Consider the following 16,997-nt stretch of genomic DNA (forward strand, 5'->3'; position numbering starts at 1 on the left):
CTGTTAACAAAATACTCTGGGTTTCAGGAATTTTCTTTGGTTGTTATCCTGCATGCTAGGGTCAAGGAGTATATCTTCAAATGATTTTTTGTTCCTTAGCTAGGTTAGTCTTTGGAAAACAGATTCATTCTATTGCAGGGGCCAAACAAGCTTTTTCAACATAATAAAAGCTGCCAATGCTTACTGCAGTTGGTACTTGCTCTGTTGACATAAACTAAATACTTTTCCTAAAGCTTAAATCTGACCATATCACTCAAGATCCTTGAATGATTCATTATTACCTCTAGGATTAAGCACAAATTCCACAGACTGGTATCTAAAGCACTCCACAGTTTGCTTGCCTTTCCTAGATTAGTTATTTTTGTATGTATGGAATAAAAAATAGTTATTCAAACTTAGTAATGTAAATAAAGAAGGTGGTGGAGAAAAGTCTGCAGTGGAAGAGATATCTTCTTTTCATCTTCTCTGGGAAAAAATAGCAAATGATTCCAAGGATTGTTAAGGCCCTTTTTATTTGTAGAGATTTATAGACTCCAGCAGAGGGTGAAGATCATAAAAATAAAGGAAGATGGATGAATGCTAAGAATGGGTATGTACATTCTCCATGCCCTCATTTGCATTCCTGGAGAAGGTACACTTCTTTGTAATTTTCATAGTAGGAAGAAGCAGTATTCATTTAATTTCAAAGCCAGAGGGGAAGGACAAATTAGAAAAAGGTGTGATTCCCAGGTCTCACTGGAGTTCTTGGGACTTGTAAGACCTTATATTTTGTCTTTTTTCACTTAACTGAATTTAATACTTTCTCTTTCACCCTCTCTAGATCAGATACATACATGCAAACTGCTGTAGCCAGGGTGGATGATTCATAACATGTTTCTGTAAGATTTCATCTAAATAAGATTTGTACTTTTCTTCTTCTTTGGTATTTACAAAGGTTCAACCATCTTCTTTTGTTTATGACTAGGAATTTCTCTCCAATCAAAGACACTTTCTTGCTAATAGGCCCACATGACTCTTAGCTCATCTCCTCTATTTGCCATATTCCAAGTCCCCTGCCCCATCATAGACATACTTTAGTACATCCTTTTGGATTAGAAGGACCAAAAGTCAATATTGTACTCTCATTCTGAATGAAAAAGACACTTTCTTCTCTGTCCTCCTTCAAAATTCTGCCCTTACAAACATATGCCTACACACATCCTTTCTTAAAGGTTATGGGAACTGCTTGCCTTCTCTTGGGAGTTAGAGAAAACTCAGTTGGCAGGATTTTCTGTAGAAATAGGAAATTAAGGGGAATATCTGGCCTGGCCAGATAACTTTCAGAACCAGATTTAGCATTAGAAAAAATAATTTTCATTAGGGATGAAATCTATTAGCCTGTGAGACTAAGAAAGGAAATAACATTTACTGGGCTGATTTCAAAATGAAATTTAAGTTCAGCAAAAGGATCTGCCAGATAAAAAGAGAGGGTCTACAACCTGTCTAGTTATGATTTTATCATATTCAAGGCAAACAAAGAACAATAAATGGATTTTAAAAATTATGTTAAGGGCAAGAAGATCAAAAATGGATAGGAACATCATTCATTACATTCTTTTTAAAAAAATTTAGTATTATATTTTTCCCTAGTTAGATGTAAAAACAATTTTTAAAATTTGTTTTTAAACTTTGAATCCAAGATTCTTGTCCTTTTTCCCTTCCCAGCACCCCTCATAGAGAATGCCAGCAATTTGATATACATTATACATGTGGTCATATAAAATATTTCCATAATAGTCATGTTGTGAAAGAAAACATAGATTAAAAATATCCAAATCTCTAACTGTCAAGAAAAATAAAGTTTTAAAAAGTATGCTTCAATTTGTATTCAGACACCATCAATTCTTTCTCTAGAGATATGTAGCATTTTTTATCATAAATCAGAGTTGTCTCAGACTATTGTATTGCTGAGTATTCCATTATAATCACATATTACAATTTATTTGGCCATTCTCCAATTGATGGGCATTCCTCAATTTCCAATTCTTTGCCACCAGAAAAAAAGATGCTATAAATATTTTTGATACATATATATCCCTTTCCTATTTGTTTTTATCTGTTTTGCAATATAGACCTATTAGTAGTATTGCTAGGTCAAAGAATATATGTGAATTTATAGCTTTTCAAGTATAGCTCTATGGAATGGTTGGATCAGTTTACAATTCCATCAACAATGTCATTTTTTTCTACATCCTTTCCAACACTTCTTATTTCCCTTTTCTGTCCTATAAATATATGGAATGCTTCTGAACTTTTTTATTTATTTGAATTTCTCCAAATAATAGTTAGAGTATATTTTCATATGGCTATAGATAACGTTGATTACTTTAACTGAAAACTGTTCATATCTTTTGACTATTTGTCAATTAAGGAATGGCTCTTTTTTTTTTTTTTTTAAATAAATTTGGCTCAGTTATCTATATGTTTGAGAATTGAGATCTTTATATATTCCTTTTAATTGCCATAATAATGAAAAAGTTCTTATGAGTTAACAAGTATCTTCTTCCCATATTGGAAAGCAAAAAGTTTGACTTTATTAAGTCTCCTATGATTTCCCTCTCCTATTTACTTTTTTTTATGCTTCTCTAGAGTCTTGTATTTGAAAGCCAAGTTTTACATTCACTCTGGTCTTTTCATCAAGAATGCTTGAAAATCTTCTATTTCATTAAATATCCATTTTTCTTCAGAAGGATTATGTGCCAGAATATCATATTCCAAGTCCTCTAATAGTTTAATATAGAAGCTACTAAATCTTATGTTATCCTTACTGTGGCTCCACGATACTTGAATTGTTGCTTTCTAGCTACTTCCAATATTTTCTTTCTGAAGAAAGTTCTGGGAGTTCTGGAATTTGGCTATAATATTCACAAAAGTATTAATTTTGGGATCTCTTTCTGGAAGTGATTGGTAGATTCTTCTAATTTCTATATATATTTAGGGCAATTTTTCTTGACAGTTTCTTGAAAGTTGATGTTTAGGCTTTTTTTTTTTTTTTTTAATGTGGTTTCCAGGTAGTACAATAATTTTTAAATTGCCTCTACTGGATCTATTTTCCAGGTCAATTGTTTCTCCAAAGAGATAGTTTACATATTCTTCGATTTTTTTTCATGCTTTTTATTTTGTTTGTTTCTTGATTTCTCATAAAGTCATTAGTTTCTAATTCTAATTTTTAAGGAACTACTTTCTTCACTGAGCTTTTGTTTCTCCTTTTCCATTTGTCCAATTCTGTTTTTAAAGGAATTATTTTCTTCAATGGATTTTTCTCCCATTTGGGTAATTCTAATCTTTAAGGAGTTTTTTGTTTGTTTGTTTGTTGGTTTTTTTGTTTTTTAGTGAATTTTTGTACCTCTCTTTCCATTCAGCCAATTCTATTTTGTAAGGTATTCTCCTAATTGACTATTTTATTTTAATCTTCAATACTATTTTATTTTCCAAATACATGAAAAGATAAGTTTCCAACATTCTTTTTGTAAGATTTTGTGTTCTAAATTTTTCTTGCCCCCTCTTTTACCTGCCCCCTTCTCAAGATAGTAAGTAATCTGATATATGTGCAGTTCTTTTAATCATCTCCTAATTTGTCATGATGTGCAAGAAAAATCAGATTAATGTAATGTTCTGGTTGGTTTTCTGGGGGTCTTGGAGCAGCCTTCGTTTTAGTAGATTAATCATCATGAGAATAATAGCTAGGTCATCATGAGAATAATAGCTAGGTGTTAAGTCCAAATTCTTTATCTCCTTCAAGGACCTTGAAATGATCAATGATAATAGGACATGATGAGAGACTAAGATTAAAAAATTAAAATTCTTCATCCTAGAAAGGTAAAAACTAAGTAGGAAGGATGCTATTTAATTCTATCTTGAATATGGATTAGATGAACATATATTATGGCTCCTAAATCTTGATTATTAGCATGAAATAGTTCCATTAGTTATTTGATCTAAGTTAATTGAAGAGAAATATTTCATGAAGCAGAATCAGCTGACAAATATTTTTCAATTTGTGAATGACAGTCATAATGAAATTTACCATATTTGGGGGCCCATTTTTAACTTTTAATGGATAGATATATCAAAAACATGTAGTCAATTTTCTTTTCAAACACTTTGCTACTCCTATCAGGGACAAAATATTGAGTTAGATTGATCTCACCCAAGATTCTAACCCAATATGGCAATTCTAATATGTAATATGTAAGCAAATGGTAAAGAAACTACTTCAGGGGGACTTCCGGTTAAGATGGCGGAGAGGAGGCTCACAGTTGCATAAGCTCCGCGCTTTCTCTCACTATCCACTTCATTACAAGCCTCTGAATCAATGCTTGACTGAAAAAAACCCACAAATAGTTACCAAGAGAAGCCATCCTTGAGATCCGCCAAGAAAGGTCTGTCTTTACTGGAGGGCTGGGGCGGTTTTAGATCGGGCGCAGGCGGCGGGCAGCGGCAGTGAGAGCACGGGAGCAAACTGGAGAGGGGGTGGGGAGTGATCGCAGCTGTCTCTGCGGGGAGAGCTTCGCTACAGGTTTGGAACCTGCAGCAAGTCAACAGCCCAGCAGAGAAGCTAAAAACACCGGGGCTGAAGAACACAACCGCAAACAGCTGGAGTCTCTCAGGACCTGGCCGCCCCCCCCTTCCCCCCCCCTCAGTGACTCAGCACGCTTTGGGATCTCAGAGCGCAGGCGCAGCACAGTCCTGCTAGTGCCTCACTGCTGCCACCTGCAGTCTGTAGAGGAAGCTCGATAACACACCCAGCCCCCCCCCCAAAGAAAGACTCCAGTTTTTTCTGTTTTTCTTTGGTAGTTTGTCTCTGATTAATAGACAGAATGAGCAAGAAGCTGAAGAGGACTTTAACCCTAGACAGCTTCTACACAGATAGAGAGCAGACTCTAAATCCTGAGGAGACTAAAAACAGGCAGTCCCCAGGTGATTCCCCAAAGGAGGAGATCGTCTGTTCCTCAGCACAGATGAACCTCATAGAAGTGATTAAAAAGGCTCTCACAAGGGAGCTAGAAGAAAAATGGGGAAAGCAGAGTGAGGCTTGGCAAAAGGAGAAGGAAGCTTGGGAAAAGGAGAGGGAGGCTTGGCAAAAGAGCCTGGAGAAGTCAGTTAAAGAGAGAGTGGATAAAGAAGTAAAATCCTTGAAAAATAGGATTAGTGAACTGGAAAACAAAATTGGCGAAATGGAAAAAAATTCCACAGAACAAAAGAACTCAATTGGACAATTAGAGAAAGATTTTAAAAAAGTGAGTGAAGAGAATACTTCACTGAAAATCAGAATTGAACAAGTGGAATTGAATGACTCGAGGAGACAAGAAGAATCAGTCAAGCAAATCCAAAAAAATCAAACAATGGAGAAAAATGTGAAATACCTTCTGGGGAAGACAACAGACCTGGAAAACAGATCCAGGAGAGACAATCTGAGAATCATTGGACTCCCAGAAAAACATGATGAAAAAAAGAGCCTGGACACTGTCTTCCAGGAAATTATCAAAGAGAACTGCCCAGAAGTCATAGGAACAGAGGAAAAAATAAACATTGAAAGGATTCATCGATCACCCACTGAAAAGGATCCTAAAATCAAAACACCAAGGAATATAGTAGCCAAATGCCAGAACCCTCAGGTGAAAGAAAAAATATTGCAAGCGGCTAGAAAAACCCAATTCAAGTATCAAGGAGCCACAATAAGGATCACCCAGGATCTGGCAGCATCCACATTAAAAGATCGAAGGGCCTGGAATATGATATTCCGAAAGGCTAAGGAACTTGGTATGCAACCAAAAATAACTTACCCAGCGAGAATGAGCATCTTTTTCCAGGGAAGAAGATGGACATTCAACGAAGTAAGCGAATTTCATCTATTTCTGATGAAAAAACCAGAACTTAACAAAAAGTTTGATCTACAAATATAGAACTCAAGAGAAATCTAAAAAGGTAAAGATTAATCTTGGGAACTATATTTTGACTATATAGATGCATAAAGAATACATGTATACCTTGTTCTAGAAATTGATGTGGAAAGGACATTGTACCAGAAAAAGGGTAAAGTGGGGGTAGTACATCTCATGAAGAGGCATAGGAAACCTATTATATCTGAGAGAAAGAATGGAGGGGGATGAATATAGTGGGTATCTCACTGCCTTCAGAATTGGCTTTAAGTGAAAAATCTTAAGACATATTCAATCTATGGTGAAACTTCTCCCATCTCATTGAAAAGTGAGAAGGGAAAAGTGGAAAGGGAAGGAATAAGCTAAGCGGAAGGGAATACGGGAACTGGGAGGGAAAGGGGTAAGATAGGGGGAGGAACTCTAAGGCGGGGGGAGGGACTGTGAGAAACAAGGGGTGCTCACAAGCTTAATACTTGGAAGGGGGGGAAAGGGGAAAGAAGGGAGGAAAGCATAAACCGGGGTTAACAAGATGGCAAGTAATACAGAATTGGTCATTCTAACCATAAATGTGAACGGGGTAAACTCCCCCATAAAGAGGAAGCGGTTAGCAGAATGGATTAAAAGCCAGAATCCTACAATATGTTGTTTACAGGAAACACACCTGAAGCGGGGAGATACATGCAGGTTAAAGGTAAAAGGTTGGAGCAAAATCTACTATGCTTCAGGTGAAGTCAAAAAAGCAGGGGTAGCCATCCTGATCTCAGATCAAGCTAAAGCAAAAATTGACCTAATTAAAAGAGATAAGGAAGGACACTATATCTTGCTAAAGGGTAGCATGGATAATGAAGCACTATCTATATTAAACATATATGCACCAAGTGGGGTAGCATCTAAATTCTTAAAAGAGAAACTAAGAGAGCTGCAAGAAGAAATAGACAGTAAAACTATAATAGTGGGAGATCTTAACCTTGCACTCTCAGAATTAGATAAATCAAACCAGAAAATAAATAAGAAAGAAGTTAAAGAGGTAAACAGAATACTAGAAAAGCTAGATATGATAGATCTCTGGAGAAAATGTAATGGAGACAGAAAGGAATACACTTTCTTTTCAGCAGTTCATGGAACCTATACAAAAATTGACCATATATTAGGACATAAAAACCTCAAACTCAAATGTAGTAAGGCAGAAATAGTAAATGCATCCTTTTCAGACCACGATGCAATGAAAATTACATTCAACAAAAAAGCAGGGGGAAGTAGACCAAAAAATAATTGGAAACTAAATAATCTCATACTAAAGAATGATTGGGTAAAACAGCAAATCATAGACATAATTAATAACTTCACCCAAGAAAACGATAATAATGAGACATCATACCAAAATGTGTGGGATGCAGCCAAAGCGGTAATAAGGGGAAATTTCATATCTCTAGAGGCCTATTTGTATAAAATAGAGAAAGAGAAGGTCAATGAATTGGGTTTGCAATTAAAAATGCTAGAAAAGGAACAAATTAAAAACCCCCAGTCAAACACTAAACTTGAAATTCTAAAAGTAAAAGGTGAGATCAATAAAATTGAAAGTAAAAAAACTATTGAATTGATTAATAAAACTAAGAGTTGGTTCTATGAAAAAACCAACAAAATAGACAAACCCTTAGTAAATCTGATTAAAAAAAGGAAAGAGGAAAATCAAATTGTTAGTCTTAAAAATGAAAAGGGAGAACTCACCACTAACGAAGAGGAAATTAGAGCAATAATTAGGAGTTACTTTGCCCAACTTTATGCCAATAAATTCGACAACTTAAATGAAATAGAAAAATACCTCCAAAAATACAGCTTGCCCAAACTAACAGAGGAAGAAGTAAATATCCTAAACAGTCCCATCTCAGAAAAAGAAATAGAACAAACTATCAATCAACTCCCTAAGAAAAAATCCCCAGGACCAGATGGATTTACATGTGAATTCTACCAAACATTTAAAGAACAATTAACTCCAATGTTATATAAACTATTTGAAAAAATAGGGATTGAAGGAGTCCTACCAAACTCCTTTTATGACACAGATATGGTACTGATACCTAAACCAGGTAGGCTGAAAACAGAGAAAGAAAATTATAGACCAATCTCCCTAATGAATATTGATGCTAAAATCTTAAATAAAATATTAGCAAAAAGATTACAGAAAATTGTCACCAGGATAATACACTATGACCAAGTAGGATTTATACCAGGAATGCAGGGCTGGTTCAATATTAGGAAAACTATTAGCATAATTGACTATATCAATAACCAAACAAACAAAAACCACATGATCATCTCAATAGATGCAGAAAAAGCATTTGATAAAATCCAACATCCATTCCTAATAAAAACACTTGAGAGCATAGGAATAAATGGACTTTTCCTTAAAATAGTCAGGAGCATATATTTAAAACCATCAGTAAGCATCATATGCAATGGGGAAAAACTGGAACCTTTCCCAATAAGATCTGGAGTGAAGCAAGGTTGCCCACTATCACCATTATTATTTAATATCGTATTAGAAACACTAGCCTCGGCAATAAGAGTCGAGAAAGATATAAAAGGAATTAGAGTAGGCAATGAGGAAACCAAACTATCACTCTTTGCAGATGATATGATGGTATACCTAGAGAACCCCAGAGATTCTACCAAAAAGCTATTGGAAATAATTCATAATTTTAGCAAAGTAGCTGGCTACAAAATAAATCCCCATAAATCCTCAGCATTTTTATACATCACCAACAAAACCCAACAGCAAGAGATACAAAGAGAAATTCCATTCAGAATAACTGTTGATACCATAAAATATTTGGGAATCTATCTACCAAAGGAAAGTCAGGAATTATATGAGCAAAATTATAAAAAAGTCTCCACACAAATAAAGTCAGACTTAAATAATTGGAAAAATATTAAGTGCTCTTGGATTGGCCGAGCGAACATAATAAAGATGACAATACTCCCTAAACTAATCTATTTATTTAGTGCTATACCAATCAGACTTCCAAGAAAATATTTTATTGATCTAGAAAAAATAACAACAAAATTCATATGGAACAATAAAAAGTCGAGAATCTCAAGGGAACTAATGAAAAAAAAATCAAATGAAGGTGGCCTAGCTGTACCTGATCTAAAATTATATTATAAAGCAGCAGTCACCAAAACCATTTGGTATTGGCTAAGAAATAGATTAGTGGATCAGTGGAAAAGGCTAGGCTCACAAGACAGAATAGTCAATTATAGCAATCTAGTGTTTGACAAACCCAAAGCCCCTAACTTCTGGGAAAAGAATTCAATATTTGATAAAAACTGCTGGGATAATTGGAAATTAGTATGGCAGAAATTAGGCATGGACCCACACTTAACACCATATACCAAGATAAGATCAAAATGGGTCTATGACCTAGGCATAAAGAACGAGACTATAAATAAATTAGAGGAACATAGAATAGTTTATCTCTCAGACTTGTGGAGGAGAAAGAAATTTGTGACCAAAGATGAACTAGAGACCATTACTGATCACAGAATAGAAAATTTCGATTACATCAAATTAAAAAGCCTTTGTACAAATAAAACTAATGCAAACAAGATTAGAAGGGAAGCAACAAACTGGGAAAACATTTTCACAGTTAAAGGTTCTGATAAAGGCCTCATTTCCAAAATATATAGAGAACTGACTCAAATTTATAAGAAATCAAGCCATTCTCCAATTGATAAATGGTCAAAGGATATGAACAGACAATTTTCAGAGGATGAGATTGAAACTATTACCACTCATATGAAAGAGTGTTCCAAATCATTATTGATCAGAGAAATGCAAATTAAGACAACTCTGAGATACCACTACACACCTGTCAGATTGGCTAAGATGACAGGAAAAAATAATGATGAATGTTGGAGGGGATGCGGGAAAACTGGGACACTAATGCATTGTTGGTGGAGTTGTGAACGAATCCAACCATTCTGGAGAGCAATCTGGAATTATGCCCAAAAAATTATCAAAATGTGCATATCCTTTGATCCAGCAGTGTTTCTATTGGGCTTATATCCCAAAGAAATACTAAAGAAGGGAAAGGGACCTGTATGTGCCAAAATGTTTGTAGCAGCCCTGTTTGTAGTGGCTAGAAACTGGAAAATGAATGGATGCCCATCAATTGGAGAATGGCTGGGTAAATTGTGGTATATGAATGTTATGGAATATTATTGTTCTGTAAGAAATGACCAGCAGGATGAATACAGAGAGGCTTGGAGAGACCTTCATGAACTGATGCTAAGTGAAATGAGCAGAACCAGGAGATCATTATACACTTCGACAATGATATTGTATGAGGACATATTTTGATGGAAGTGGATTTCTTTGACAAAGAGACCTGAGTTTCAATTGATAAATGACGGACAAAAGCAGCTACACCCAAAGAAAGAACACTGGGAAACGAATGTGAACTATCTGCATTTTTGTTTTTCTTCCCGGATTATTTATACCTTCTGAATCCAATTCTCCCTACGCAACAAGAGAACTGTTCGGTTCTGCAAACATATATTGTATCTAGGATATACTGCAACATATCCAACATATAAAGGACTGCTTGCCATCTAGGGGAGGGGGTGGAGGGAGGGAGGGGAAAAAAATCGGAACAGAAATGAGTGTCAATATAATGTAATTATTAAATAAAAAAACTTAAAATAAAAAAAAAATAAAATAAAATAAAAAAAAAAAAAAAAAAAAAAAAAAGAAACTACTTCATTCAGTTTCAATTATTTTTTTTCTACAAAGAATAGACAAAATTAAATTTCAAAAATGAAAAGAAAAAAGCAAGTATCTATAGGAAAAGAAATGTGAGAGATCAGGGGTCTAGGATTAGGTAAATCAAGAAGCAGTTGTTTAAAAAGCAGAGTTGTAAAAAGCTTTATCTTAAAGACATTTCAATGGCATAGTTCCATAGAGTGTCAGACCTGGATTCACAAAGACCTGAGTTCAAATCTAGCTTCAGACAATTTACTAGCTGTGTGACTCTATTAGGTAATTATTTAACCTCTGTCTTCCTCAGTTTCCTTAGTTTTTAATTAGTATTTAATTCTCAGGATTATTTTGAGCATAAAATGAGATAATATTTGTAAAAATGATTATAGTACATCAAATACTGGAAAAGGTCAGTATCCCTTAGGAAATGAGTATCCCTTAGGACACTTAGGAACTCTGATTCTGGATAAGATACTTAGTTGATTTTGGTCTCAGTTTTCTCATAGAACCTATCTCATAGAGTTGTTATGAGAGTGAAATGGAATTTTATACACACAAATACATGTATGCATATATATAATACATGTGTATATGTACACATATATATATCTGTACATTCACAGTATGTGTATGTGTGTACATTTATTTGTTTAATACCTCTTTGTAAACCTTAAGGGAAAAAAGACTGGCTTTGGAGTAAGAGAACTTAGGTTTACATTTCAGCTCTTGGATTTTACCATGTGTGTAGGTACAAACTTGGGAAAGTCACTTAATTCCTATGAAACTGAATTTTCAACCTGAGAAACTTACAGGTTTTTCCAAATGAATTAGACTAAGTGATATTTAAGATCTTTTCAGGCTTTTGATTGTATGGATGTGCTTTGTGTTGAATAGGGGTTTGGACTTGGAGTAGATTAAAACATGGAAATCTAAGGAAATTGATAAATTTGTGGTTAGGTTTCAAAGGGGAAAATTAGGTATAGATGAAAATAAAATTAGAAACTGGGACCTAGCAATTAAAGTTTAGAGGCAGGAAGTGATATTATGTTGAGAAAACGGAAGCGGTGGCCTCCAGGAGACAACTGGACAGAGAGCATTGGTAATAATAAAAGCAGCATAAAGTAACTTTTAAGTGTTTTCAAATTTACAAAATGCTTTACATATGTAAAATTTGATAAGTCTCATAGCCTCTTTTCACTTTCCTTGCCTTCCCTGGTTTCGTAGAGCTTGGAAATACCTGGTGGCGATTTTCAGTACCAGCAAGAAAGCCTAGGCAGCCAATGTGCACTCGGATTCTAGAGCCTGCCAGTGACTTGCAGTGATGCTATCAAGGAGTTGATGGTGACAACAATTTGCACATTGATTTCTGGGGTTTTCCTCGAATTTTCTTCCTCTTTTTATTCTTTTCTTTTTCCCAAGTGGCTAGCTGGGCACAAGGCAAGTCTGTGAATTAGGTCCCTTTCATCTTCTCTCCATTTTATGAAGCAATTGAGGGTTAGAGTGGTTTAGGTGATTTTTCATAATCACATATATAGTCATTAAAAGAACATTTGAACACTATTTTCCTCAATTTCAAATTCATTTTTTGGCCTCTATTTTAAGCCACTTTGTTACAAACTTTTAAAAAGCTTTAAATTTTAAGGCATAAGAGAGAAAGTAAACATGAAATTTTTTTTTTAAAAGGCATTTATAATGAGAGGTAGAAGTCTGTCCATCAGTCAACAAGCATTTATTTAGTGCCAAGCACTGCACTAAGTGCTGGGGACACACAAAAAAGGCATATGATGGTCTATGACGTCAGCATAAAGGGGGAGGCAAAGACTAAAACAAACAAAATTATATATATCTATAAACCATATACATTTATAAATACACACATCTATACAAATGTAATCTTGTTTGTATATAACTGTTGATGAGAAATGAGAAAACAAAATATGAGAGAGATTTACTGATTTGTCCAAAGCATTTCATGTCTATGGTCTATGTATGTATGTGTGTTATCTATTTATCTACCTTTCTACCTACCTACTTACCTGTCTGTCTACCTACCTACCTACTTACCTATCCATCTACCTCTCTGTCTGTCTGTCTATCTAGCTACCATCTATCTAATTATTAATAATCAATAAAGGAAAATCACACGTCAGAAACGAACAAAATCCCGGGAGCTTGCGCCGCGAATTTCCTATACCTGTCATCCCGGCCTTCCTCCGCCCCTTTGCTTAGTTCCGCCCCTGCGTGTCTCCGCCTCCTCATTCCAAGCCGCCGCCGAGCAGGTCCACGTGCATCATTATCATCCACGCCCGCCTCCTTCCCAGAATCTAGGCCAATGGACTCGCGAATACGTCATCAGCTACCGCTCACGGCGCTAGTCATGTGATGCCTTCACGCAAGCCCTCCTCTTCAGTGATTCTAGGCTTGAGGAAGATGGCGAAGGTTTCCGAGCTCTACGACGTGACCTGGGAAGGTAACTGTTTAGAGATTGAGATTGGAAGGGTGCAAAAGGGTCAGCCCAAAGGGTCAGCCCCATAATTGTCCTTAGAGATTGGGTCCTGTGGGTCTTCCTGCGGGATCCCTTTCTCTGCTTCTAACTGTCCGAGCTGAGGCAGGGTCTCGGGCGGACCCCGGCCTAGGCCTGGGGCCGTGGTCCTAGGGGAGTCCCTCTGCATTGGCTCCTGGATTTGCTGACTAAGTTGTCCTACCGACCCCAGGTTGCCTCTTCGTCTGGGCGCCATGCGGCGTAGGTAAATTCCTCTCACTGCATCCACGGAGGCAGTGAAAGTGACTTGGATCGGACCAGGGATGCACACTGGGTTCCGGAGGGAACAGCAGACTGATCGGGAAGGTTTGTTGAAAAGTCCCTGGGCTCATGGCTTGCTCTCATATATTGTCTTTAAAAGCTCCATTATTCCCCATTTGTTTCATCTGACCCCAAAATTCATTGCCTTTGCTCACTGGAGGACTATCAGTGGGTGAGAAATTCTAGGCCAGCATTTACCCTGGAACGTATTCCTTTTTGACCTGCTCATCACTGTGCTTGACTAGGGCACATTTGTATGCCTGGAAGTCCTTAAAAATGACAGAATTCTTAGAACAGCTACGTGATAGGTTTCTAGGTCGGTCACTAACCATTTATTCTACCCCTGCTATGTACCAGGCGCTGTATTAAAAGTTAGAGATACAAGAAGACTCAACAGTCCTTAGGGAATTTAGCCTCTAATAGGGAAACAACATGCAAACAAATATACACAAAGCAAACTATATACAGAATAAGTAGGAAAAAATTAACGGGGAACGTTGGGGAAAATTTCCAATAAAAGATGGGATTTTCGGTGCAACTTGGAAGAAGCCTGGGGAGTCGAATGGAGAAGGGAAAAAATTCCAAGGTTTAGGAAAAATGCAGAACTGAGATATTGAGTGTCACTGGGATCAAATAGTGTGTGGTGTGGCATAAAGTGTGAGAAAGAAAAGTTGAAGGGAGCAAGATTATGCAGGCTTTGAATGCCAACACTTTGTATTTGCTTTTTTCTGCAATAAAGAGCTACTGGAGTTTATTGAAGAGGGAGGAGGATAATGAAGAACCTTTACTTGAGGAAGATTTCTTCACTAAGTAAATGGAGAATGAATTAGAATAAGGAGAGACATGTGATAGAAAGATGGGTAGATAACGTATATGTGATCTATTGAAGAAAGGACCTAGCATTAAAGCAGTTCATTTAAAGCTTTTTTGTAATAGGTGGGCTTTGGATTGGACTTTAAGGAAGCCAGAGATATAGAGATGAAGAGAAAGTGAATTCCAGGCCTGGGTGATCAACAGTAATAATGTACAACAACAAGAAAATGTGCAAAGAATAACACAGGCCACTTAGTGGATCAAAGAGTGTTAGAGAGGAAGATGGAAAAAGACCAAAAAGGTAAGGGGGGGAGGGGCACGTTAAAGAAGGGCTTTGAATGCCAAACAGGAGGTCATAAGTAACCACTGGAATTTATTGAAAGGGGGCATTCTCAACCTGAAATATGTGAATTTACTTTAAAATATATTTTGATAAGTTTCAATAAATTGGTTTCCTTTGTAATCCTATGTACTTTACATATTTAAAAACATCATTCTGAGAAGAGGTTCATAGGCTTTATCATATTACTAAAAGATCTTGATCTAGGTCATTTAACATAGTATGTATAACATGCTGGATGCAGGTTGTCCATTGGTCATTCTCTATTTCACCACAGGACAAAAATGTTTTTAAGAGCTTCTGGCATGTCAGGTAGTCCTGAGCGTGGAAAGAACTGGGTTCATTTTTTATGTCACTATGGGCAGGCAAGTCACTAAACTTCTCTAAGCCTAGGTTTCAGTTATATCTATCTTCTAATCCTACAGGTTTGTGGATATGTGTCTAAATGTATGGGTATCAAAACATGGTGTAAGTCTTACATCCCTGTACAAGTGTCTCCTTGTTCTTATTTATTTATTATGAGATAAGTAAAGTATTTTTGGTAACTTGAATCTGTTTCAGATAAAATATTTTGATGGAAGGCTGCCTAGAAAGATGATCTCTAGGAGCCCTCTGAATTAGATTTTCAGAGTTAGCTTCTTAAGAAGCTTCTGGAAGACTAGAAATCTTTCCTTGATGGTATAAACAATGCCTTGGCAAGTTGAGGACTTGAATGTTTATTTCAGCACTTTGGCTTACTGCTTGACTTGGGAAGGGAGGAAGTTATATTTTATTACTTTATCTGATGGAAAAACAAAAGCAAACTACTTTTGTACTTTAGAGTATTTGGAAGAATAATAAACATGAGCAAGATTTTAGTGTATAACCATCAATAATTTTTTCAGAAACCAATGGAAAAGGAAGAACATGGATTAGAATTTAGAGTTATTCTAGGTGTGGCTAGTTCAATAACTAGCTATATGATTTGAGCAAGTTGTTTTTTGATCAGTAAAATGGGTATATATAAATTACCTGGCAGTTAGTAGACTTTAGTGGTGAGCCTTTCTTCTGCCGTGAAGCATCTCTGTCTTTGGGATATTATTTGATATTATCTGATTACATTGTCTTGTCTAAAGTAAGAGGTTTTGATCAAAACAGGCAGGGACACTTAACCTGAGGTATTTGAAATATATATCTATTTCAGTGTGTGTGTGTGTATATGTATAATGTATGTATGTACATATACATACACACATGCATACATATATTTGTGTAACCATTTAGATATAATTAATTTCCTTTAAATCCTTTGTAATTTATTTTGTGTATTTAAAAATATTATTCTGAAAGGAGATCCATAATCTTTACTAGGCTGCCAAAAAGACCTGGGAAATAAAAAGAGCTCTTGGGTATTCCAAAATAGGTATTTCCACATCTATCTTCTAAAACAGAGCTGTCAAACTTGCAATAAAATGTATTTGGGAAATAGTTAACAAAATAAAGATACAGCAAAACAAAGATCTTATCATATTTTAAAACCAAGTCAGTATATAGTCCTTCAGGAATCCTTATGTATTGATAAGTGGTCCCCATTTCTATTAAAGTTTTATGCCATTGTTCTAAATGGTCCTAAAGCTTCTGCATTAAGGGTTCTTATCTCACCTTTCAATTGAAACTGCTCCCTCCAAAATTTAACTATGCTTTGAAATATTTGTACTTAAAATACCCACAGATTTGTGTCTTTGCAAAGTAGAAAGGCAATCTTGAAGCCATGTCTCCATCTCCTTTGCTCTATTATTGGCCAAATCTACTGACCTTTTTAACAGTCCTTGTCCTTGACCTCTCTGCAGTTTTTGACCTTCTTACTTGCCCTTTTCTTGATATTCTTTTTTCCCTAGATTTTTTAATGAAAGTTTTCTTTTGGTTCTTCTACCTCAGCCTCTTGCTGATTCTCCTGTAGGTCACAACTACTAACATCAGGTATTTCCAGCTATCTAGTCCCAGGATGTTCTATTCTGGGGCCTTTTCTCTGTCTTCACTGTATTACTCTGTGATCTTGTCAGCTCCCATAAATTCAGTTATCTGTATGTAAATGATTCCTAATTTTATTTGGCTAGCCCTAGGCTCTTATCTGACTATCAATCTTCTATCTTTAATTGCCTTTTGTACAATAGATACCTCAAACTTACCTTATCCAAAATAAAACTCATTACCTTTGTTCCTCAATTGTCCTCTCTTCTACTACATAACTATTAAAGGCACCACCATTCTTCCTGTTGCTCAAATTCACTTGATTATTCATTCACTCTCACCTCTCATATCCTGTGCATTGCCAAGTTGATTTTAACTTTATAACATCTCTTGCTTGAAATTTCCCTGGAT

General features: G+C 35.9%; 1 protein-coding gene across 3 annotated transcripts in view; it reads left to right on the forward strand.

Annotated features, from left to right (window-relative positions):
- The first annotated feature begins 13,037 nt into the window (after nt 1–13,037).
- Nucleotides 13,038–16,997, forward strand: part of EMC2 (ER membrane protein complex subunit 2) — a 70,039-nt gene continuing 66,079 nt past the window's right edge. Inside the window, exons 1-2 of one of the 3 annotated variants that reach the window (XM_051970987.1) lie at nt 13,056–13,150; nt 14,420–14,597. In XM_051970987.1, coding sequence (XP_051826947.1) covers nt 14,579–14,597 — 19 coding nt within the window. In that variant the 5' untranslated portion in view covers nt 13,056–13,150; nt 14,420–14,578. Of the gene's footprint in view, nt 13,151–13,394; nt 13,529–14,419; nt 14,598–16,997 lie in introns of all 3 variants that reach the window. The other 2 variants (XM_051970986.1, XM_051970985.1) reach the window with 2 other exon arrangements.

This window comes from Antechinus flavipes, chromosome 1 (assembly GCF_016432865.1).
Source record: "Antechinus flavipes isolate AdamAnt ecotype Samford, QLD, Australia chromosome 1, AdamAnt_v2, whole genome shotgun sequence".
NCBI classification, from domain to species: Eukaryota; Metazoa; Chordata; class Mammalia; order Dasyuromorphia; family Dasyuridae; genus Antechinus; species Antechinus flavipes.